This window comes from Psammomys obesus, unplaced genomic scaffold, assembly GCF_907164565.1.
Source record: "Psammomys obesus unplaced genomic scaffold, mPsaObe1.curated_primary_1811, whole genome shotgun sequence".
Lineage (NCBI taxonomy): Eukaryota > Metazoa > Chordata > Mammalia > Rodentia > Muridae > Psammomys > Psammomys obesus.
This window is the reverse complement of record NW_026596225.1, coordinates 3,081,258-3,104,675: the sequence shown is the minus strand read 5'-3', so window position 1 is coordinate 3,104,675 and position 23,418 is coordinate 3,081,258. Positions and strand designations below refer to the sequence as shown.

The following is a 23,418-nucleotide window of genomic DNA, read 5'->3' as shown; positions in this document are numbered from 1 at the left end:
AAACATCCCCTTTTCATTGTAAATCTATTCCCATTTAGAATCTAGTCACTTTTTTTGCAGTAAAGTTTGGAATTTATAAAGGAGCTGTATGCATGTAGAGTTCATGCTACAAAATCTCTTAACTGAGTAAAACTGTTTCATAGGCTTAATGTTTACCATGGTTATTAAAATTCACAGTGCATTTTTTTTTTCTAACTTATAGAAGCCTGTCAAATTTATGATAGCACTCAGCGAAGTAGCTCAGGCCTATAATCGCAGCACTTGGAAGTCTGAGGGAGGAGGAATGCCACAAGTTCAAAGCCAGCTTAGTCTAAGACTGAGCACCTGTGTCAAAAACCAAAAGTAAACAAAATTATGATGGTAGGACAGAGACAGGATAGGGTTGCACATTTATTTATCGAATAAACACTGTTAGATGTGACCGAGGTATTTTGCTGTGTTAAAAGGATAACTGCTAACCTGTAGGCATAGTGCTACATGCCTCTCTCTGTCCATTCCCTTGTCCTTCATGTTTGCTGTTGCCCTCTAGTATTCAAAGGTTGTACTCTTCTTGTTCTTATCTTTTCTCTGACTTTGACAAATCATTCTTCTGTCCTGTATCCAGGAAAGCCAAGGCTCTACTGAGAAACCCTGTTGGGGAGCGGGGGAGGCAGAGGGAGGAAGGATTAGGGAAATTGTTCCCACTGTCCAAAGTATTGTGACTGGGCAGTCTAGTCTGGGGAGTGTAGGTGGAGAGCTGTGGTCTCCTGTAAGGGGAGTGTGAGCCATTTAGTTGTTACTAGGTATTTTCATTGTACAATTTGCTGTACTAGTTTAAAAAAGTGCTGTTTTTTGTTTTTTTCTAAAAGTAAATGTTTTAGGCATTAAAAGCTGTATAGCCTCTCTTAACTACTAACTTTTACCTCTGTAGCAAAAAAGTCATAGACTTTATGGAAATCAATAGTGTGTCCATAATTCAGTAAACTACTAAAAAAGAGAATTAATAGTTTATCAGACCCTAAACTTTTTTGTTTACTTGGTTTTGGTTTTTTTTGAGGAACAGTTTTTCTTTGTGTAGCCCTGCCTGTTCTTGAACTTATTTTATAGACCAGGCTGTCCTTAAACTGCCTACCTCTGCCGGGACTAAAGCCATGTGCTACTATACCTTAAAACTTTGTTTTGTTTGTTTTACAAGACAGGGCTTCTTTGTGTAACAGCCTTAGCTTTCCAGGAGCTCTCTTTGTAGACCAGGCTGGCCTTGAACTCACAGACATCCTCCTGTTTCTGCCTCCCAAGTGCTGGGATTAAAGGTGTGCTCTACTACACCAGCTGAGACCTTAAAATTTTAATGTATTGTTCTACAGAATTTTGGTGAGGAGCAATGCCTATGATTTGCAGAAACCTAAAGCTGTACTAAGGTACAAATTTATCTCACTCTGCTATCCAATCTTTCGTGTGCTGTAGGCTTCTTCCTTTGCCTCAAAGAGATACTTACCTAAAGAACCGAAGCTTGACCTGGGTATTTTCTTTGAGAAAGGCAAATAAATCCCTAGTATATAATGAAAGCGGCAACCTCAAAAAGAAAGGGTACAAGAAAACAGGCTTGAGACTTCATTTAGGAGTGAGGGAAGTATAAGCATAGGAGCTTGCTTCATTTAAAAACATACAAACAAAACTCAGCACTTGGGGAGGCAGAGACAGGCCTCTGGGGTAGGAGCAACCAAAAAATAAAGATAGATTTAAAAGAACCCAAGGATTTTAGGGTTGACAGATTTGAATGTGTTTTTGTTGATGTTTTAGGGTTTTGAATTTTCAAGTCAGGGTTTCTCTGTGTAGACTGGACTTGCTTTGTAGACCAGGCTGGCCTCAAACACAATACTCCTGCCTCTGCCTCCCTGAGTGCTAGAACTAAAGGTGTATGCCAGCAGGCCCTGCTTAGATTTTGATTGTTATCATGGCTTCCCCTACTCAGTAATAACTTACAGTATAATGAATTTGATAAGCTTCTTTCCCTTTCTGAGCTTTAGTTACATTAATTATACAAGGGGGATGCCCATTTCTGCATGGCATATTGAACTGAGGGCTAGAGACCCTTGATGTTAAGTGATTGAAACAGTGAATCCCCATTAAAAAGAAACGTTATTAGCATTGCAAAACTTGAGTGTCTAAGAGAATTTATTAAATTATAGTCTATTATAGTTGCCTAAGAACATGGGTATAACTGTGTGTGTGTGTGTGTGTGTGTGTGTGTGTGTTTGCTTTTCAAGGTATGGTTGGGCATTTTTTTTTTTTTTTTTTTTAAATACCAAGACAAGGCTTCAGGGTCCATTGTAGAAGGAACATTATCATGACTGCAGGAACTTCAGGCAACTTGTCACATTGCTTGGGAAAATCCCTCTACTTTGGTTCAGTTATAAATATATTATCTAACATGAAACAATAAGAAAAATTCTATTGGTTTTTTTTTTTCCTACTTTAAGTAGCTGCATAATTATATAGGTAGCAATGTAGGCATACACTTTTGATGACTATTTCGACCTTTTAATAATTGACCTCAATATTTTCATTTCTTCTTCCCTATTATTTTTTTCAGATTAGGGTCTTTCTGTGTTTGTAAATTAGCTTTCTTGCGTTAATTGGGTTGGTTGGTTTGTTTGAGACAATCTCGCTGTGCAGCCATTGCTGGCCTGTAACTATGTAGTCCAGGTTGGTCTCGAACTCACAGAGATCCTCCTGTTTCTCTGCCTCATGAGAGCAGGGACTCATGCCTGACTTCTAAATGCTGTCTTTTCATCAAAAGCAGCAATACCATGTTATGCTGAGTCAGGAGCAGCTTCCACACATTTTGTCAAATCCCTCCTTTCTCCTAAATAGACCATAGCTTACAGTTATGTAGGTGTGTACAAGACAGTAGCAGAGTATCAGGTTAGCAAGATTCAGCAGAGTAGGCTGAAGATGTGTACCTGAGTAGGAGAAATGGAGCAAATGTCTGACCCTATTAATTCGTATGTTCTTCTATAAGTCATGAGCTTGACTCCCTAACATGTTTCTGTTTTTGTTGTTTTGTTTGCTTACGACACAAATTCCTATTCTTCAACCCAGGCTGGCATGAAACTAATTAAACTTTGTGTAGCACATACTGGCCTTGAACTTGAACAGTCTTCCTGCCTTAGCTGTCATGCCCAGTCTACCTGATGAGTGCTCTGTGCTAAGTTTGTACTGGTAATACAGAATGCTGGTCTCAGTTTAATCTTTTCCTTAAGAATGGAGAATTGTATAAATGGGGAGTTTATACAGAGTGACAAAAACCCCTCCCAACTTTTGTTTTTGATAAATCATAGCAAATCATTTCAAGCTTCTTACTATTTAAACCAGAATTCCTTTTGTATCTTTAAAAATTGTTCTGAGGGCTGGAGAGATGGCTCAGTGGTTAAGAGCATGGACTGTTCTTCCAGAGGACCCGGGTTTAATTCCCAGCATTTACATGGTAGCTCACAACTGCCTGTAACTCCAAGATCTGACACCCACAGATATACATGCAGATAAAACACCAATCAACATAAATAAAAAAATAAATTAAAAATTGTTCTGAGCTGGGTGCAGTGGTGGACACCTGTAATCTTAGGACTCAGGGAGGCAGAGGCAGGCGTAGCGCTATGAGTTCCAGGCCAGTCAATCTACAGAGCAAGTCCAGGACAGCCAGGGCTGCTACACAGAGAAACCCTGTCTCGAAGAAGAAGAAGAAGAAGAAGAAAAATAAAAAAACAGTTTTGCGCCTCCTTACTGCTTAGGAAGCATGAATTTACTTTCAGGGGTGTGGTGATGGCATCATGAAACAGTGGGTAATATTAATTAATTTAATTAATTCATCAGTTAATATTAAAATTAATTTCCCTTTCAGCTATTCGGTCAGAGAAGAAACGCCTTAGGAAGCCAAGCAAGTGGCTTCTGGAATATACAGAAGAATATGATCAGATATTTGCTCCTAAGAAAAAACAAAAGAAGGTACAGGAACAAGTGCATAAGGTATGTGGCGACATGTTAGACAGCAGCTTCACCTGCAGCAGTATAGCATCCTCAGAAGACAGTTCTTTCTTTAACTGCGATCTTGGCTTCTCAGTTGTGGTTGGTTGGTTGGTTGGTTGGTTGGTTGGTTGGTTGGTTGGTTGGTTGGTTGGTTGGCTTTTCTCTTGTTTATTGTTATCTAGCACAGTGCCTACCCTGTATTAGTTATTCAGAAAGTATATAAATAAATGTACATACCATGTTTCTGTTTATTTTCCCCTCTGTTATTAAGGAGTGTTTTTTAAAAATGTTTATTTATTTATTATTTACACTCTTCTGCCTGCATCTGTGCCTGCAGGCCAGAAGAGGGCACCAGATCTCATAAATGGTTGTGGGCCACCTTGTGGTTGTTGGGAATTGAACTCAGGACCTCTGTGAGAGCAGACAGTGTTTTAACCTCTGAGCCATCTCTCCAGCCCCTATTTAAGAATGTAGGAATATATTTTACAATGTAGCAACAAGAACCTGGATAATGAAATAAAAACACATAATTTTACCTTAACTTTTTAAAGATTTTTTTCATCTTTTTCTACCTTAAGCTCAGTCTTTTTCATTAAACTTTTCAATGTTTTAAAAGCAAAATAAATGTTTTTTTTTTTATAATCAAGGAGTTTAGTTTTAATTGGTAATAGCAGGAGAAACCCCCTCCCCAGTATTGGGTTTATGTTTAGTGTAACTAAACATGTTTTAAGTTCTACTAAAACATGTCAGGAAGTCTGTAAATAAGCAGCTATTTTACGTGTGCAGTTCTCTAGCATGAAGTGTGGTTGTGCTGTTCTGCAACCACAAGCATTATTCATCTCTAGACATTTTTCTCTTCCTACATGGAAAAAGAGTACTTAGGAGTTTGATTCTTCTAGGTAATTCAGATTAATGGGTCGTGCAATATACTTTGGCCTGTGTCCTTTAACCTAATGTCCTCACGTCATCCATGTCATAACAAGTGTCAGAATTGCTTGTGTTTTTAAGCACATCATCATCATCATCATTATCATTGCTGTTGTTATTTTTCGGAATTACACTTGCACTTACTGTTTTTAGGTAAGCTCTCGCTGTGAAGACGAAAACCTTCTTGCAGGGTGCCGATCTAGTGCCCAGAACAAGCAGGTGGATGAGAATTCTCTGATTTCAACTAAGGAAGAGCCTCCTGTTCTTGAAAGAGAGGCTCCGTTTTTGGAAGGACCATTGGCTCAGTCAGATCTTGGAGCTGGACATGCTGAGTTGCCACAGCTGACCTTGTCTGTTCCTGTGGCTCCAGAAATCTCTCCTCGGCCTGCCCTTGAGTCTGAGGAATTGCTTGTTAAGACACCAGGTAAGGTGTGGTTGGTCTGTCAGTGTATAAGCAGGTATAATCAGATGCAACAGGAAATTTCTGCTATGTTTTGTGATAAAACTAACATCTTTTACTATATGCAACAACTATTTATTTTGTTCTAGGAAATCCCTAAAGTAGTGGCTAATTTGATATAGCTTCTGACCACCAAGGAATTTGTGGAGCACGTAAAGAAGATGTTTTTATCAACTACCCTGTTTTATTTTCTTTTTATGATTATTGATCAGCTGCACTGTAAACCAGCAAGCAAGATATCAGTGGGTAGAAGTGCTGTGCACTAGTGGAATAAGAACTTGAAACCTATATTTCTTTCGCCTACTAGCTCTACCACTTCATTTGTTCCTTGGATATTTGTTTACTCTCTAAACTTGTTTTGTCATGTATAAACTGGCCATAATTGGGCTGGCAAAATAGCGCAGTTGGTAAAGTGATTGCTGCATACAGTAAGGACCTCAGTTCAATCCCCAGTACCTACATTAAAATTCCAGGTGTAGGGTACATGTTTGTAACGCCATGAGACAGATACAGCCTTGTGTAATTAGGTCCTTGACCCCAGTGCAAGACTTTGTCTTGGAAAAAAAAGGTTGATGGCTTCTGTGGAACATCATGCAAAACTGACCTCTGGCCTCCAGGTGCACCCTTAAAACAGCACAAAAAGAAGCAGTGTATAACATTAAAATTCGGAAAACACAGTAGGCATCTAGTAAGTTTTACTATCCCCTTGAAGTTCGTTTCCAACTATTTCTCAGTTTCTTATTTATTATGTCACCTGGGGAGAGTTACTTCTAAATGTACTATTTCTGTCACCTCCTGGTTGTTGAATGTTACTACAGTCAGCCAAGGAACGGGAAGAACTCTCCTATGTCTTTACATTTAAATAGTAAGTATCTGTCTATTCCCAACATTAGTTACTGCTATTTTTCCTTTTAAAAAAATAATCCAGCTGGGTAGTGGGCTACATGTCTTTAATCCCAGCACTCAGGAGGCAGGGGCAGGCAGATCTCTGAGTTCCAGGTCAGCCTGGTCTACAAAGCAAGTTCCAGGACAACGAAGGCTACACAGGGAAATATCATCTTGACAAATCAAAAAATAAACAAAAATATCCTAGTTATTCTTACTGTAGTAAGGCAGAATCTAAAAGATTTTTGTTTTAATTTGTTACTTTTATTTTTGCTGTGCCAGGGATCTAACCTAGGGCTTACCCACTGAGCTACATCTTCAACCCTGAAAGATTTTTAAATTGCGTGTGTGTGTGTGTGTGTGTGTGTGTGTGTGTGTGTGTGTGTGTACACAAGTTTCTAAGTATGTCATCTCACATTTGTGGACTTGAGAGGACAGTGTTCAGGGAGTCAGTTTCTTCTACCATGTGTCTGTCCTCTGAGCTCAAACTTGAGTTGTTGGGGGCTTGGCACCAAGTGGTGTTACATACACTGCCACCCCACGAGACCAGTGAAAGCTGTGTTTTGAAGAATAGCAATGGTAAGAACCTACTGTATTACACGCGTGTGTGTGTGTGTGTGTGTGTGTGTGTGTGTGTGTGTGTGCGCGCGCACGCGCGCATGTCCATTTGTGAATATATAGTATAGGATTATTGGTTTTAACTTTTTTTTTTATTAGAGAGGTAGAGAGGGAGGGTCTCTCGTCCTGGCCATGCTGAACTCATTAGGTAGGCTTGGCTGGTTCGAGCTCTCAGAGATCTGCCTGTCTCTGTCTCTGTCTCTGGATTAAAGGTGTGCACCACCCTACCCAACTTGTTTTACTTTTCTTGAAGGCCTTAAACTACGGAGTTTTTTTTCCCTTGTCCTCCCAAGTGTCGGGCATGCATGTGTGCTCCATCATGTTCCATAGAAGTTTTCAGAGCAGTTTTTAAAGGTATTTAGGTATTTTTATACTTAATATCTTTTTGTGTACCTTTTCAAGGGCACAATAAATATAAATATAGTCCTGGTCCATTTGTGCACAGAATCCAGCTCTACTTTTCTTTGTTATCCTCACCATCAACTGATTGCTATAAATGAGCTTCAGCCCTTTACTTTGCCCTTATTCTCTGTTTTACACATTCACACATTCATCATACATTAATGTGTAAATTCATTGAGTAATATTTATTGTATTTTAGGAAGCAATATTTTAGAAGAATACATTCTTACCAGGACCTTCCTCATAACGTATGAAAAAATGCAAGCAAGATTGTGACTCTTATAATTTTCATTTTTCATAGTTAGCTTGTGCTCAATCTCTAAAGCATCTAAGGAAAATTATGTGCATTTCAGGAAATTATGAAAGTAAGCGTCAAAGAAAACCAACTAAGAAACTTCTAGAATCCAATGATTTAGACCCTGGATTTATGCCGAAGAAGGGCGATCTTGGCCTTTCTAGAAAGGTATGGTATTCTTAACAGTTCTAAAATAGGCTTAAACTTGCGAAATGCAGGATTAGAAAATTGCATTTTTAGTAGTATTTTTAACATTGATCTGCATAGTTGTCCATCCTTAACTGTGGTTTCACCTTCCACAGTTCCTACTAACTAATGACTGTACTCTGAAAGTATTAAATGGCAAATTTATGAAATACACAGTTTCTATTTTAAGTGCATATTTTGTGAGGACAATGGGAGAAGACACCTGGTAACCTTATGCCCTGGATATGGCTTCTCCTTGTCCAGACTTTCAGTGTGTGTCACTGTGTAGGTTTCCAGGTTGACTCATGCTATCACAATGCTTGCTTTCAAGTTATCCTTCAGACTGCTTATGGTTCTGAATTGCAAGTATGATGATGCTAGTAGCTTGGATATGCTACAAAGACTGGTAAGTGCTTCGTTTCAGTGGAAAGTTAAACGTTCTTGAGTTTGTAAAGAAATCAAATTGTATGTTGAGTTTGTTAAAAACTATTTTAAGAAGGAAGCATCCATCCATGAAATTATAGAGAAAGAAATTTGTGAGACTTGATATTGTTCCTTGAACTACTGAAATTATAGCCAGTCGTGTGTAATAAGTGGCCAGTTAAAATGGAAAGGACATTGCACTTGTGGGTGGAACACATAAACCAGAAAATGTATTCAAGTTGATGGCACAGAAGTGTGCCACAGTAATTAATCCATTAGAAAGACATCTGGTGCAAACAACAAAGTCATGCATTGCAATCATAGATTTTTAGCCACATAGATTTAGGAATTGAAATCTCTAAAACTTACTGGAGAAGCATTGTCTGCTGATAGGAAGTTGCAGCTGCCCTTCCAGCAGAGGGGGGGGGGAAGTTGATTGACACTGTTAATACTATGTAAAGAAAGTCTTTATTGAACCTTGTAAAAGAGCATGTTCAGTGAAAAATGTTCATAAATGTGCAAAGGAGGGATTGACTAATGTGTAAGATACATATGAAGAAGAAATGAACTCTAGTATCTACTTACAAATTAGATCTTTTAAGAGCGAGAAAGAGGGAAACCACACATAAACATAATTTATCATAGTATAATATTGTTTTGATATGTGCCTAATTAAAATTTTAACTTTATCATATTGTATGTAGGAGAAAATAGTACATGTATTGTTTGTATTTTTAAGAATACAAATGGAAGTTTCAAAATATTTCCCTTGTGGATAAAATTTCAGGGTGGAGATGGGGACATTGTATACTAGTTCCCTAACCCTAACCCTGAGAAATTACAGAGTGTTAATATGCACACTTGATCTAACTGAGATCCTGTATTTAATAACTGTTTTCCACCTGGAGGCAGTGCTGGTATACATCTTGAATCCCAGCACTTGGGAGGTAGAGGCAGGTGGGTTTCTGAGTTTGAGGCGAGTTCTAGTTCAGCCAAGGCTACACAGAGAAGCTCTGTCTCAAAAAACAAAAAAATAAAAAATAAAAAAGGGTTGGGTGTGGTGGCTCACACCTTTAACCTCAGCACTTGGGGTCCAGAGGCAGGTGGATCTCTGTGAGTTCATGGCCAGCCTTGTCTACAAAGAGAGTCCAGGACCACCAAGGCTATTACATGGCAAAATCCTGTCTCAAAAAAAAAAAAATTAAAAATGAAAGATAAGCTGTTTGGCAACGCATAGCCTTAACATGAGCTGGCTTCAGATGTTTTGGTTTTTTTCTTTTTGCCAGTATTAGAAATTAAACCAGCCGGGCGTAGTGTCGTGCACCTGTAATCCCAGCATTCAGGGAGGCAGAGGCAGCAGATCTCTGTGAGTTCGAGACAAGCCTGGTCTGTAGAGCTAGTTCCAGGACAGTCAGGGCTACAGAAAGGGGCACCCTGTCTCTGGGGTTGGGGTTGGAGATGGGATTAATCCTAGAGCTCAGAATGCAATCTTGGCCCCCGCTTCCCCGCTTGTCAAGTATGTTTTTATTTATTCTTTGAGGATTTCATACAATATGTGTTGATCATATTCATTCCTCTATCCTCTAAGTCCTCCTAGACCTATCCTCCACTTTCCTAATCATTCAATTTCATGTTTCTCTCTCTGTCTTTCACATACAAAAATGATTACTTTTGGAAGTAACAAAAAAAAAAAAAAAATCGTGGAGACTGGTTTGTGTTGACTTCTTTGACTTGGTCCTTATCCTGAAGTGTGTTTGATATACCAAGTGTTACTGCATTGATAAAACTAATTTTCCCTTAGCCATTAGGCAAATGCAGTAGCTCCTTGGCTGGAGGTGGGCCTTCATGTCTACCTCCCCTGCTCTGTGCCACAGTGTTGGTCTTGGTTTGAGCTTGTGCATGCTGTCACATACTGTGAGTTTTATTTTATATGTGTACCAACTCTGCTGTGTCTAGAGAACACCATTCCATTACTTACCTAACCTTGGGTTCTTGGCCCCATTGACAATATCAGGTATGGATTCCTTCTCATGGAACAGGCCTTAAATCCATGTAAAAGTGTTTAGTTATTCCCATAATATTCATGCCACTGTTGCGCCAGCCCAGTCCTCTTTTTAATTTATGGTATAGGCAGGTCTCACAAAGTTGCCTTTGCTGGCTTCACATTTACTCAGGCACACTGGAACTTGAGAACCTTCTGCCTCATCCTTCCCAGCAACCTTCATTTTAGGCCTGTACCACAAGAGTGAGATTTTCTTTATAGGTGAAAATTTTATTTTAAGAGGCTTTTTATGATCATGATAAAGTTTATGCCAGTAATTATTTACTTAAAGACAGATTTTTTGCTCTATCCTAGACTGTGCTTTCACTTACTTACATATAGGCTAGGCTCGCCCCATATGCATGTGTGATCTATTTTCTCAGCTTCCCAACTATTGGGATTGCTGGCATGCATATCCATGGTTGGCTTGTACCTTTTTTCCTCCTGAATTGAAAACATCTTGCCTGACTTATGTTACTTCTTTTACACTACTGGTCTGCTTTGATAATATTTCTGTGCAATACCTTAGAAGTGACTTAGCTGTATTATTTCTTTATAAAGTTCAAATATTTGAAATCACGATTTTGCAGTTACAGAGTTGCTTTTTAGTAACAGTGAAAAATCCGTTTTCATTAAATGGTACATGAAAATTATTGAAAATGACTGGTTATTGGTTCTTAAACCAATAAATAATAACTATTGGTTCTCATTAAATGGTACATGAAAATTATTGAAAATGACTGGTTATTGGTTCTTTAGAAGTCTTGTTGGAGAAGTGGCTTAGAGAGTAAAAGATTTAGTGCCAAGCCTGATGAGCTGAATTTGATTCTCAGAACCACATGATAGAAGGAAAGATCCAACCTCTCTAAATTGACCTCTGACCTCCTCAATCCCCCATAGTTGTTTGCACACATTTCCCAACAACACAAAATAAGTAAATGCAAAATTATATATATATATTTATGTATAAGCTTGAAAGGAAAAAAAGGCATAGAATATTTTTTAAAAATCGTAGCGTTTTTTCATTTCTGCCCTTGTTTAGCTGGAGCAAGCATAGGTCTTATAATCCTGTCCTAAGGTCATAATTTTACTGTATACTAACTTAATAATTATTAAGTTATTAATTATTAATATACTAACTTAATTATTTAGGACAAGTTTTGCAGATATTCCAAGGTGACTTCGAACTATCAATTCTCCCGCCATGACCTTCTGAATGCTAGAACGTTAGGTGTGTGCCATAGTGCTTGGAGTTTCCAGTGTGGGGGTGAGGGACAGTTGAGGACTTGTTCCCAAGCCTTTATTTACATTTTAGGCAAATTCTCTGTACCTACAACTGCCATGTCGTGGTCAGAAGACAGCACCATTTTGAGTTATTTTCATATTAATAGAATATTTATTTGAGGACTATAGCCAGGTATAGTTTTTTCTCCTTTCTCTAAATTTCTTTTCAGTTTAGGGTACAAAATAATGGTTTAATTATAGCATCTTCAGATCTGTGTTCTATTGCTCATATCTCTCTGTCCTTCCCCTCTTCCACTCTTACCTTCAGTGTCCCTTTTCTCCCCTGACTGGTCCCCTTTCTCCTTCCAAGTAGAGCCGCCATGTCTGTTTTTGGGGTTTAATAATAACTTTAATTTTTAGTGTTAGGCTGTCATGTTCTTCCATGATTTAGAGTCATTTACTCTTCAGTGTTCATTACTTATTGCATAAGTTTATCAGTTCCACTTTGTGTAGTACTAATTTAAATGTATATATATATATATATATTTAAATTGTAATATACAAAAAAGATTGGATCCTTGTATAATGAAAACATGGATCTTGATCAAATATTTTGTTTGTTTTTCATTTAAATCTTAAGTTTCTAAATGTATCTATGCATATTATATAAAAACAGAATTGAGGCAGGGTCTCTTTTAGCCAGGATGGCTTAAGATTTCCTTTATAGCTGGGGGTGACCTTGAACCACCACAGCCAGTGTGGTCCTTGTTTTGTTTCTTGTGTTTTGAGGCAAGGTCTTATAATCCAGTCCCCAGCTACAACTTGTGGTCCTCCTCCTTCAGCTTCTTGAGTGCTCTTTAACTTACTGTACTGATGGTAGAAATTGCCAGAGTAACCTAGGACTTGTTGCTATAGCAGTAGCTGTCTTCAATTTTGGCACATAAGATGGTAAAAAACTAGTTTTTATACCTCAATAATTTCTCTTGTTTTTTATTCATTTACAGTGCTTTGAAGTTGGTCACTTGGAGAATGGCATTATTGTTGACTCTCGTGCCACATCTCATTTGAAAGAGTTTGGTGGAGGTAAGTAATTTTGATATTTAAAAAAAGTAAAGCTTACATAAATTTAAGCACTTTATTTTTGACCACAGTCCTGGCTGTCCTGGATACACTATGTAGACCACACAGATCTGATCCGTCTGCCTCTGCCTCCCAAGTGCTGGGCCTAAGGGCTGCACCACCACACCCAGCCATATAACTATTTTTAAGTCCTCTGCTGTTATTGGTTAAATGAAGTTAAATTACATTTTAATAAAGACATATTTGGACCAGTTGTCAAGTATGAGTTCTTCCTTAATTTTCTTAAGTAGTCCAACTCTCAGAATTTCATAGCATTTCATTATTTTATAGTATTGGTCCAGTTTTGATAATTTTTTAGAAAATATCTAGTGCAGTCTGAGAGGGGAATCATGAAATCTTCTGAGTTGTCCTTCACAAATTGTTCTGGTTTTGTTTTCTTTTGTTTTTTCCACATCTGTCTTTAGTTTCTTTTGGTACAGCAATGACCATTGGTCAGTTAGCACATGCTTGAATAAGAAAGCCTATTTGATACTGTTCCATTGTAAGCCTCTTTAAGAAAAAAAAAATTCCCTCTTCTTTTCTTTCTTCTTTCTTTTTTTTCTATTTCCCACTATAACACTTCTTCCCTATAAGTCACTCACCTGCATTCATATTTTTTGTTTTTTATTTTTTTATGCTCATTTTGCATGAGCATAGCTGGGGTATTATTGACTGGAACATGGACAAGTCACTAGTACCTATTCCAATGAAAAGATCCTGCTCCTTTCCCCTCAGCTAATATAAGCTGCCAGTGTTTCCTTGGGGAAATGTGAAACTCTCCTAAGCCCCTCCCCAGCCCAGCCCAGAACGGGTTGTTGCCAGGCTCCATCACAGCCTGGAGATGTAGGGTTTCAAGAATATAACAGCTCCTATCTAGAAGGCAGAGTTTAACAACATCCTTTTCTGAATCTTTGGTGAGGTTGATGTAGGTGTCGGATTTAGGGCAGGCTACTCAGCAGCAGCTTATTCTCTGCACTTTGACCTGTTTTAAGTGTCTATATTTACCACTATCCACTACAAGAAAAATCTCTGCTGAAGGCTCAAAGCAGCACTGAGCCTGAGCTATGGCTATAAATGTAGACACTTAGAAAGTAGCTTGGCAACATGTCATGCAGCACAAAACAACAAACCAGGTGTTCTCCCCTCTCTTCCCAGCCAAGGGCTTTTGATTGGCTTTAGTAGCACCAGCTTTCCCCTCGGGGGAGCAGCCCTCAAAGCCATTCAAAAGTGGTTGGTTCCCCCGCTAGTAAAGTAGACACGCCAGTACTACGCCAGCATTGCGCCAGCGTGCACATCTTGTTTCCAGTTTATGGAGCTTCCCTAACAATGTGGAGGGGCTTTCTAGCACTGTGAAGCTGACTAACATGCAATAAACTTCCTGCTTGAATTCTCCATTTCATTCTTCTGTCATTGAATTGTCTTTAAAGGCTGTAGTCTCACTTTGTAGCCCTGTCTGGCTTTTGAACTCATTTTGTAGACCAGACTGACCGTGCACAGTAGTTTCTTTTGTTCTAATGATATAGCTGTTACCATCTTGTTTGTTTTTTGAGACAGAGTGTCTTTATATATCTCTGTCTGTACTGAAACTGACTGCAGACTAGCTGTCTTCTAGCTTCACAAAGATCTGCCTGCCTCTGCCTCCCAAATGTTGAAATTTGAAAAGCATTTTCACCAAGTCCAGCTTCTGTAGCACTGATAATAGTCTCATTGATTAACTAGCATAAATGTCTTAGAACTTTTTAATTTCTTAAAGATCCCCCCCGATTTTAGTACTTTTAGAATAGATACAGATTTGCTCACAATTAGAGCACACAAAGGTTAAACACAAAGGCCTGGTATAGTAGTGTACCCTTTAATCCTGGCATTTGGGAAGCAGAGACAGGTGAGTCAGATTCTTGAGTCTGAGGCCTAATTTACATAGTGAGTTCCAGGACAGTCGGAGCTGCGTAATGAGACCCTGTCTAGAAAAATAAGAAAACAAAAAGAACGTCAAGAATGTTAAGCAGAAACAGTAAGATGAGATCTAGCAGTTCAGAGTGAAGTTGGTCCCTGCAGCCAGAGTTGCCATTAGAGGTAATTCCTGATACCCAGAGGAGAATCCCCATTCTGCAAAATCAAGAACTGCACAGTATACAAACTGGACAGTGAAGTGTCTGTTTTTGAAAGAGGATCTCACTGTGTATCCTTTGCTAGCCTGGAACTTAGTTTAGACCAGGCTGACCTAGAACTCATAGAAATCCACTGGTCTTTTTTTCTCAAATGCTGGGATCAAAGGCGTATGCCACCATATCCAGCTAATTAATCATTCTTTACAGGCAACCTACACCCATTTGAGTTAACCCATCTTTTTTTTTTTTTTTTTTTTTTACTACGTAATGTGATTATTTTCAGACAAATGTTAATCACACTCTAAGTTGGTGATTTTAATATCAACTGCTCATTCGTTTGAAGTATAAAGTGTTTTAAATGAATTAAGATTGCAGGAATGGAGTGTGGTGGTACATGCCTTTAATCCCAGAATGTGGGAGGTAGAAGAAGGAGGTGCTCTCTATGAGTTCCAGGCCAGCCTGGTTTACAGAGCCAGGGCCCACAGAAAAACCACGTCTCACAAAACAAAGCAACAAAATTATAGCCAGCCATAGTGTTGCACGCCTTTGATCCCAGCACTCAGGGAGGCAGAGGCAGTTGGATCGCTGTGAGGCCAGCCTGGTCTACAGAGAAAGTCCAGGACAGCCAAGGCTATGCAGAGAACTTCTGTCTTGAAAAACAAAAACAAGCAAACAAAAAAAGATTTCAGGAAAGATGTCTTTAGTGGTTGACACACTTTCTCTATATCTTGATAATGTATGTTTGATCCCTAGGGCCCTCCTCTGATTTTCGTATGTGTGCCATAGCATGTCTGCACCTACATGCTCATGAGAATTTTGTATTGCTGGGCATGTTCACATCATTTGTTAGCTGATGATAGAATGTTTTTAAAGGTGCAAATCATTTTTAAATACTGCATACATCATTGCTACTGTATTAGAAATATTTATATCTGGTATTCAAACAAATTATACTACCAAGTGCTGGAATAGACATCAGTCTAAAATGCTTATTAAATTATCCCATAGGTATAAGTATAGGTCATGATTTTCACATCCAGTCTTTGTCTTAGTAAATCAAAATTCCACAGTTACAGAGCCCTACAGAGCATGAGGTCAATAATCCCAACGACGAACTGCAGTGACTCCTGAGAGCATTGTCTAAGGACCTCCCTGAGTATGCAGGCTGAGACTACAGACCTGTGCTGTGTAAAACCCTGATCATTTTACGATCATAGGCTGAGGGATAACAGGCAGCGTTCAGTGCACAGAGTGCTTACCTAGTGTGTGAGAACCACTGCATGTTCCGTCTCCATGCATATGAGCAGGCAACGGCACACGCCTCTGGGAGATTTCAGCAGAAGGGCTGCCGTTAGTGTGATGTCTGCCTGCACCACAGTGTAAGGCCCTCTTCTAGAACACCAGAAAAATTGTTCTAATGACAAGCTTGTAATTGCAGCACGGATTATAGCAGAAGATAAAACAACCTAAAACAGTTCAAACAGTGTGGAAATGGAGTACTATACAGCAAGCAAGTTTAAAATACTTCTGATTTCAAAATCTGTCTACAATTCCAATTACATTTATAAAGATATATAATAGTTCACTCATTCAGATGGGTTTTAAAGTAAAAGATGATGGGAATATTTTACTTTTGCATTTTATAATTCTGGGTCTGAACACTTTAAAATTAGGGGAAATGATGGAAATGAACTGGAGAGGTAGCAACGTTTTAAACACACTTACCACTCTGTTAGATCTTGTACCCACAGAGGGCAGCTTACCAACCCTTCCCCTCCATCTCTAAGAGAGCTGTCATCTCGGCACACACCAGGTAGAAAGAACATGTATGCTGGTGAACATTCTTAAGCATACCTAAAAGGCAGGAGCAGCTGGAGCTCTGTTAGTTCAAAGCTGGCCTGGTCCACATAGCCACATATTTCTAGGCCAAACAAAGAGGGGAACACTCGTGAATGTGAATGCAGCAAATGTACATAGCTCTTAAATGTCTGTAGCAAGCCATCTGCCGTGAGTGTCACCACAGCCAGGGTTCAGGGTATTTTCCAGAATTCCTAAGAAACCCTTGGAAGCTCTTAGCCCAGTCTGGGCCCAGGAAGATGTCTCTGAGAAATCCTGGAGTAGCAGGAACACTTCCCCAGTGAGGTAGGCTTCAGGATTAATATAGGAAGTGGCAAGGCTTACTACGTTTTCAGACCTTGCTTCCTAAGACAGCCACAGTCTTAGGAAGTTACAGGAGAAACTTTACAGTTACAGGAGAAAATTTTAGTGTTTATATCACATTATGGCTGTTTATCCTTCCCTTACAACAACATTAATGGCTCTGTATTGTAAGCCCCGGCAAGTATTTGGGAGTGTCTGTTGAGTTCCTGTGAGAAAAGGCTCTCCTGAGTTGGCGATGTAGCTCACTTAGTATATGCCATAAGATACCTTATGAGATGCCTGTTTATCCTCCCCTTACTGTCCCTATAGAAAATAATTTTAAATAACCAGAATGTCTTCTATGTTCTGCCAGATGATTATATATTTATTGTTTATTATTGAATGTTAAAAGGTATACTAGCACTAAATAATCCTAATTTAAGTCTCAAAATGTAGGGCGATGTCTTCCTGTCCTCATGAGAAAAATCTTACCTGTTTCCATATTAATTCTTTTTTGACTTATTTTCTGCTTTCTTTATGACAAGGTCTTACACTTAAAAGTTCAGGCTTGTGTGGAACTTATTATGTAGCTGAGCCTGGCTACACACAATAGTGTTCTTTCTGTACCCTCTTTAAGCGCTTGGGTTACATGTGTAAACCACCATTCCTGCCTCCTGCTTTAATTTGCTGGGATTAGAAATACATGCCACCATGACTTTCTCGGGGGTTCTGAGGAAGGAACTCCTTGTCCTTATGCATGCAGGGCAAGCATTTTACTATGGAGCTAATTCCCCAGCCTCCATCTTATTTCTTAACATGTAGTGATAGAAATTGTTTTCTCTAATCTGGAACCTAGGTACTAGAATTTTTCCTTCATGGTGAGTGCATTTCCTCTACATGTTGTCATAAAATGGATTTACTTTAAATGAAAGATTTATCTTTTACTTTCTATGTTTGCTTGTATCTTTATATGTGCATGATGTCCCATCCATCCATCCCACAAATTTTGAGACAGGGTTTCTCTGTATAGACCAGGCTGTCCATAAACTCAGATGTACTTGCCTCTGCCTCCATTGTGCTAGGATTAAAGGTGTACACCACCATGCTACTCCCCCTTTTTCCCTTAAAGATGTAACCCAGGCTTCCTCAAACTTCCTAAATAGGTAAGGATGACCTTTGCCCTCCTGATCCTCCTCCTGCTGCCCAAGTTGGGGGAGTTTAGAAGTGCTGTAAATAGTCAGCACACCGTGCTTAAATTGCTTTAATTCTATACACATAAACACATTTGCTTGTTTGTGTGCACATGTATGTGTGTAGCTCAGAGCATAATTAGCTGGAGTTGGTTTAAACCATGCTAACTAAAGGCTAATGTCATCTCTTTGGTATATATTTGCTGTTCCGTTTATGTGAGGCCCTACTAATTTCCCCTAATAGATACATAACATTAAATTAATTTTTAAAAATTATTTTATTCTGTGCATTGGTGTGAGGGTGTCAGATCCCTTGAACTGGATGTACAGACAGGTGTGAGCTACCATGTGGATGCTGAGAATTGAATCCAGGTTCCTTAAAAGAGCAGACAGTGCTCAACCACTGAACCATCTCTCCAGACCAAATTTTATTTTTTTCACCTTACAGAAAAAACCTTTGAAATAGGATACTTTATTAAAAAACAATTTCATTTGAAGTATTTGCAATATGAAAGGTTATTTATTTTATAGAGTTCAAGAAAGTCCTTCTAGACCAGGGAGATGGCTCAGTGGTTCTTGGTGCTCTTACAAGATAAACTGGAGTTGGTTTCTAGCATCCAGTTAAGGCCATTCCCAACTGCCTTTATACAATCTCAGCTCCAGGGGACTTCAGCATTCTTTTGTGGCTTTCTAGGCACTCCATGCACATACTTTCCACCACACCCATAGATATTAAATAAGCAAAACTTTTTGAAAGATTATATTTTATTGATATTTCTTCCTTTCTGGGACTCTTCTCTTAAATGATTAAGTTAAAACTGTATTTATGATTCTTAAAAAAAAAATTCTAGCTGGGGCTGGAGAGATGGTTCATTGGTTAAGAGTACTGTCTGCTCTTCCAGAGGACCCGGGTTCAGTTCTCAGCACCCGCATGGCAGCTCACAACTGTCTGTAACTCCAGCTCCAAGGATCTGATACCTTCACCCTGATGCACATAAAATAAACTAGTTTTTAGGTTTATGTTTTAAGTAATGGTTTTCTAATAAGATAAAAACTTACTATTGCTGGGAATGATGGTAAGCACCTTAATCCCAGTAGAAGCAAGTGGATCTCTGTGAGTTCAAAGCCAGCCTGGTCTAGAGCCTGAAGAGACCCTGTGTCAAAAAACAAGCAAACAAACAAAACTGTATCTGTTCAAGTTTTCTAGACATTTTAGTCATAAATAAATTTCTTACATTGGGTTTTATTTTAATCTGCTGTAATTTTTTAAGGATTCTTAATTTAAGGATACAAGTTGTTGGACATATATATGAATAGCCTGCTGTTAGGTAACATTTGTTTTCCTGTTATAGGCACTACCAAGATATTTGATAAGCCAAGAAAACGGAAACGACAGAGGCATGTTACAGCCAGAGTGCACTATAAAAAAGTGAAAAAGGAGGACTCCTCAAAAGAGACTCCAAGCGCAGAGGTATTACTCAGTTCCTCACCTGTTGACCTTCCAAAGAGAATCAACTTTTCACGCTAGAAGTCCCATCCCTCTCCCTTCAATTTATTGAGATGATTAATTAGGTATAAGAAATCTTATCTAGAGCCCAGTCCTAGCCAAGTACATACTGCAACTGTGGCTTTGGCCCCTGTCAAAAGGTAACATCTGGCGCTCTAGGGAGCAGGCGCAATATATGTAACTGTGGGTTAGTGAGTGAAGTCGTTCTAACACCAGAGAGTACAGCCTGAGTAACCAAATAATCTGAGGGAGCCTAGACGGTGCCCTATAAAAGTTAAGCCTGCTGTGGTTAGAGGGACAGTCCAGGTGATATTTCTTGACCATCAATTTCTTAATTTGGCAAGTTTATAAACATCAGCTTTTGAAAGACATTTGAAGCAGTGTCTTAAAGAGCATCAGTGCCGCATTGATGCACTCTATCTCTGACTTTTGAATGCGAATTAAACATAGGATCAGAAGCAGTAAATGAGCATCACAGCTGAAGATGCAGAGTGTTTTCTTTCTAACTGGAGTAGAATGCCCAAGGGGGGCATTGCCTAGGAAACACGGATCTTAGAAGGACAAATAAGTAATCAAATAAACTTAAGAATGTTTTCTCTCCCTTAGTGAAACCTTTAAATGGAACAGCTCAAAAAGTTCCAGTGGAACAGCCTCAGAGCAGTTAGTGGCAGGGCATGAGGCGCCCACTACCCGCCCAATCACAGCAGGGTTAGAACTAACATTGCATGCAGTCCGCCCGCGTGATTGGCTGAACATCTGTAAGTGCTTAATGGCTAGACAAATAGCAGCCCAGAGGGAGGAGGGGGTCAGATGGAGGAGACATCAATAATACATATGTGGGACTTTCTTTTTTTTTCTGCAAGGGAGAACTGATGATTCACAGGACTGCTGCCAGCCCCAAGGATATTCTTGAAGAGGGTGTGGAACACGACCCTGGGATGTCTGTATCTAAAAAGTTGCAGGGTGAGCGAGGTGGAGGAGCAGCTCTGAAGGAGAATGTTTGTCAGGTAGGAGATGTGTCTCCTATTTTTGTGGCATGTGTGCTTTTTGAGAAACCCCCTTTATCTCTCCCTAACAATCTTGTCTTGGTTAGAGAAAATTCTGATGGATGATTTCTAAGGAGTCTCTTTAATGCTGTAGCTCATTATCTCCTTTGAAGAGCAAAGAGAAGGAAATAATTGGGTACAGTCTGTCCTCCTGGCCCATCAGTATATTCCCCATGAAGTAGAGTGACATCTATTGTTACTTCGTGAGAAATCATTTTCTTGTCCTTTACCTGTCAGAGTATGAGTCCCTCCTCCTCTTTCTCTTCCTTGTTTCCTTCATCTTTTCTTTTGGGATTGTTTTATTTGGTTGGTTCGTTTTTTATTTTTGAAAGAGTGTCACATAGCCTGGGCAGGCCCTGAACTCTGTTCTTCTGACTCCACCTCCTAAGTACTAGGATTTTAAGTGTGTACCCCCATACTCAATGGATTTTTTTCCTTTAATTAGGAAGGTTTTGTGGGTTGTTATAATTTTCAGTGTTATTCTTTTATTTGGTGAATATTTGTACAATATTCACTCTCTAGACTCCCAGCCTCCCTTTGGTCTTTTGAGACAGGGTTTCTCTGTGTAGCCCTGGCTGTCCTGAACTCAATCTGTTGACCATGCTGACCTCCAACTCACACAGATACACCTGCCTGTGCCTCCAAAGAGCTGGGTTTAAAAGTGTATGCTACCACGTTTATAAATTAGAAGACTAAGCCTTTTAATTTATAAATATTATATCATTTAAGTAGAGTTTTTTATTATCCTCATTTTGCATATGAGGAAGCTGAACGACACAGGACACAAAGTATCATGTAGTCACATGCGTCCTGGACCCAAACCTAGTTTATATTGAGCCCTGTCACCGTGTGCTACTGCTGAGATGTCTGTCACCGTGTGCTACTGTTGATGGCTGTGTGGCCCTATAAGTTACCAGTTTCTTGATTTCCCTATACAAGTTGTTAAAGGCTGACATTATGAAAATGTGATTGTAAGTGTGCAGGTCTAGGTGGACATAATATGTGGGTGTCAGAGGGCAGCGTTGAGTGGACATCCTCAGCTGACCAACACTATTTGTTTGAAACAGGGCCTGTGATTCTGATATATTGATATTTTATACATTGATACACTGAGGTTGTAATTTTGATATATTGATACACTAATATTGTAATTCTGAAATCGAAATTACGTCACCGCACTACTGATGCTGTAAACACACTGGGATGCTCAGCCTTTAATGTAGGCTGAGAGCTTGAACTCGGGTCCTATGCTTACAAGGCAAGCACCTTATTGATTGGTCCACTTCCTCTGCTGCTGCGTTTATTTTGTTGTCATTTTATTTCATTTTATCTAGCTATCTAGCTATCTATATCTATCTATCTATCTATCTATCTATCTATCTATCTATCTATCTATCCATCCATCCATCTCTATCTATCATCTATCTATCTATCTATCTATCTATCTATCTATCTATCTATCTATCTATCTATCTATCTATCTATCTATCTTATATTTGAGACAGGGTTTTTCTATGTAGCCTTGGCTGTCCTGGACTCTCTTTGTAGACCAGGCTAGCCTCTGACTCTAGGGTTACAGGCGTGTTTCATCAAGCCTGCCTGCTTTTGTTTTTAAACTAGGATCTCACTGTGCAGCTCTGGCTGGCCTGGAGTTTACTATGTGGACCCAGCTAGCCTCAAACACACAGGTATCTGCCTGCTGTGACCTCACCCTGCCTGAACCCTATTTTTTTAACTGAAACAACCAAAAAGTAAACGCAGCCCCAGACTGTGTTACCTTGACAACTATAATTTCACTGTCTTTGCAAATTCATTTTCTCTCTTACTGTAGGAATGTTTCCCTGATCCTGCTATAGTGCTACACACCTTCAATTGCAGCACTGTGGAGGCAGAGGCAGACAGATGTCTGTGGAGTTCAAGGCCAACCCGGTCTCCAAAGAGAGTTCCAAAGGACAGCTAGTGTTACATAGTGAGACCCTGTCTCAAAAAGAAAAAGCAAAACCAAAAAAAAAAAAAAAAAAAAAAGTTTTCCATATTTGGACTAGTTTCCAAATGCAGCGTTAATACTGAAAAGCACTTTCGCTCAATTAGTTATTGATAAGACAATTCAGATTGTGATTACATTTTACACGGATTATTTTTAAAAAATAGTTGTCACTCCTTTTGAGGTACGGGAATGTCTGCTAATAAAAGACAGCAAGCAAAAAGCAGACCTCAGCGAGCAGATCAACGACCTAAATAGCAAATTCCAAGCCATTGAGGGCTACCCAGTGGGACCCTACCTTACAAAAGAAATTCAGGCTGAGCATGGAGTCATACCTCAGATCCAACAGCTGTGAGTGGGCCAGAAGAGATGGTCACTAACGTGGTCCAGGCTGGACTGATTTGACATGTGTACATTTGTTGTCTGAATATAATTTATTTGTACCACTTTTTTTCTTAAGTGTCCAGTTCAAAGGTAAAATGATATGGTTGTCCTAACTTAGGAGTAAACCATATAGTTAGTTTGGAAAACCGTATTCAGTTTGTACTGTAATTGAAAATGTCATATTTTAAACTGAATGCAAATTTACTTATGTATGAAAACTGTCATTGACCGTCTATTATATACCAGGATTTATTTGGAAGTAATAGGTAACAGGAGACTCAAATATTTGAGAATAATTTCTACTCCATTAACACCTGAAACCTTTCTCCCTAACGTTTTCCTACATACTTGATGACCGAGTCTGTGCTGAACATGTACATTTTCTTTTGGAGTGGTACACGTGTGTATTGGTTTGTATTTTGTGACTGTGTGTGTGCATGCCTATGTTTACCTATGCCTGGTGGAAGCCAGAAGT

At 39.1% G+C, this 23,418-nt stretch overlaps 1 protein-coding gene across 1 annotated transcript in view; it reads left to right on the top strand.

Moving 5' to 3' along the window:
• LOC129668064 (histone-lysine N-methyltransferase, H3 lysine-36 specific-like) overlaps positions 1 to 23,418 on the top strand; it is an 85,481-nt gene that overhangs the window by 47,247 nt on the left and 14,816 nt on the right. Inside the window, exons 6-11 of the mRNA XM_055595816.1 lie at positions 3,881 to 4,005; positions 5,086 to 5,356; positions 7,651 to 7,760; positions 12,471 to 12,549; positions 19,375 to 19,493; positions 20,393 to 20,536. Coding sequence (XP_055451791.1) covers positions 3,881 to 4,005; positions 5,086 to 5,356; positions 7,651 to 7,760; positions 12,471 to 12,549; positions 19,375 to 19,493; positions 20,393 to 20,536 — 848 coding nt within the window. The remainder of the gene's footprint in view (positions 1 to 3,880; positions 4,006 to 5,085; positions 5,357 to 7,650; positions 7,761 to 12,470; positions 12,550 to 19,374; positions 19,494 to 20,392; positions 20,537 to 23,418) is intronic.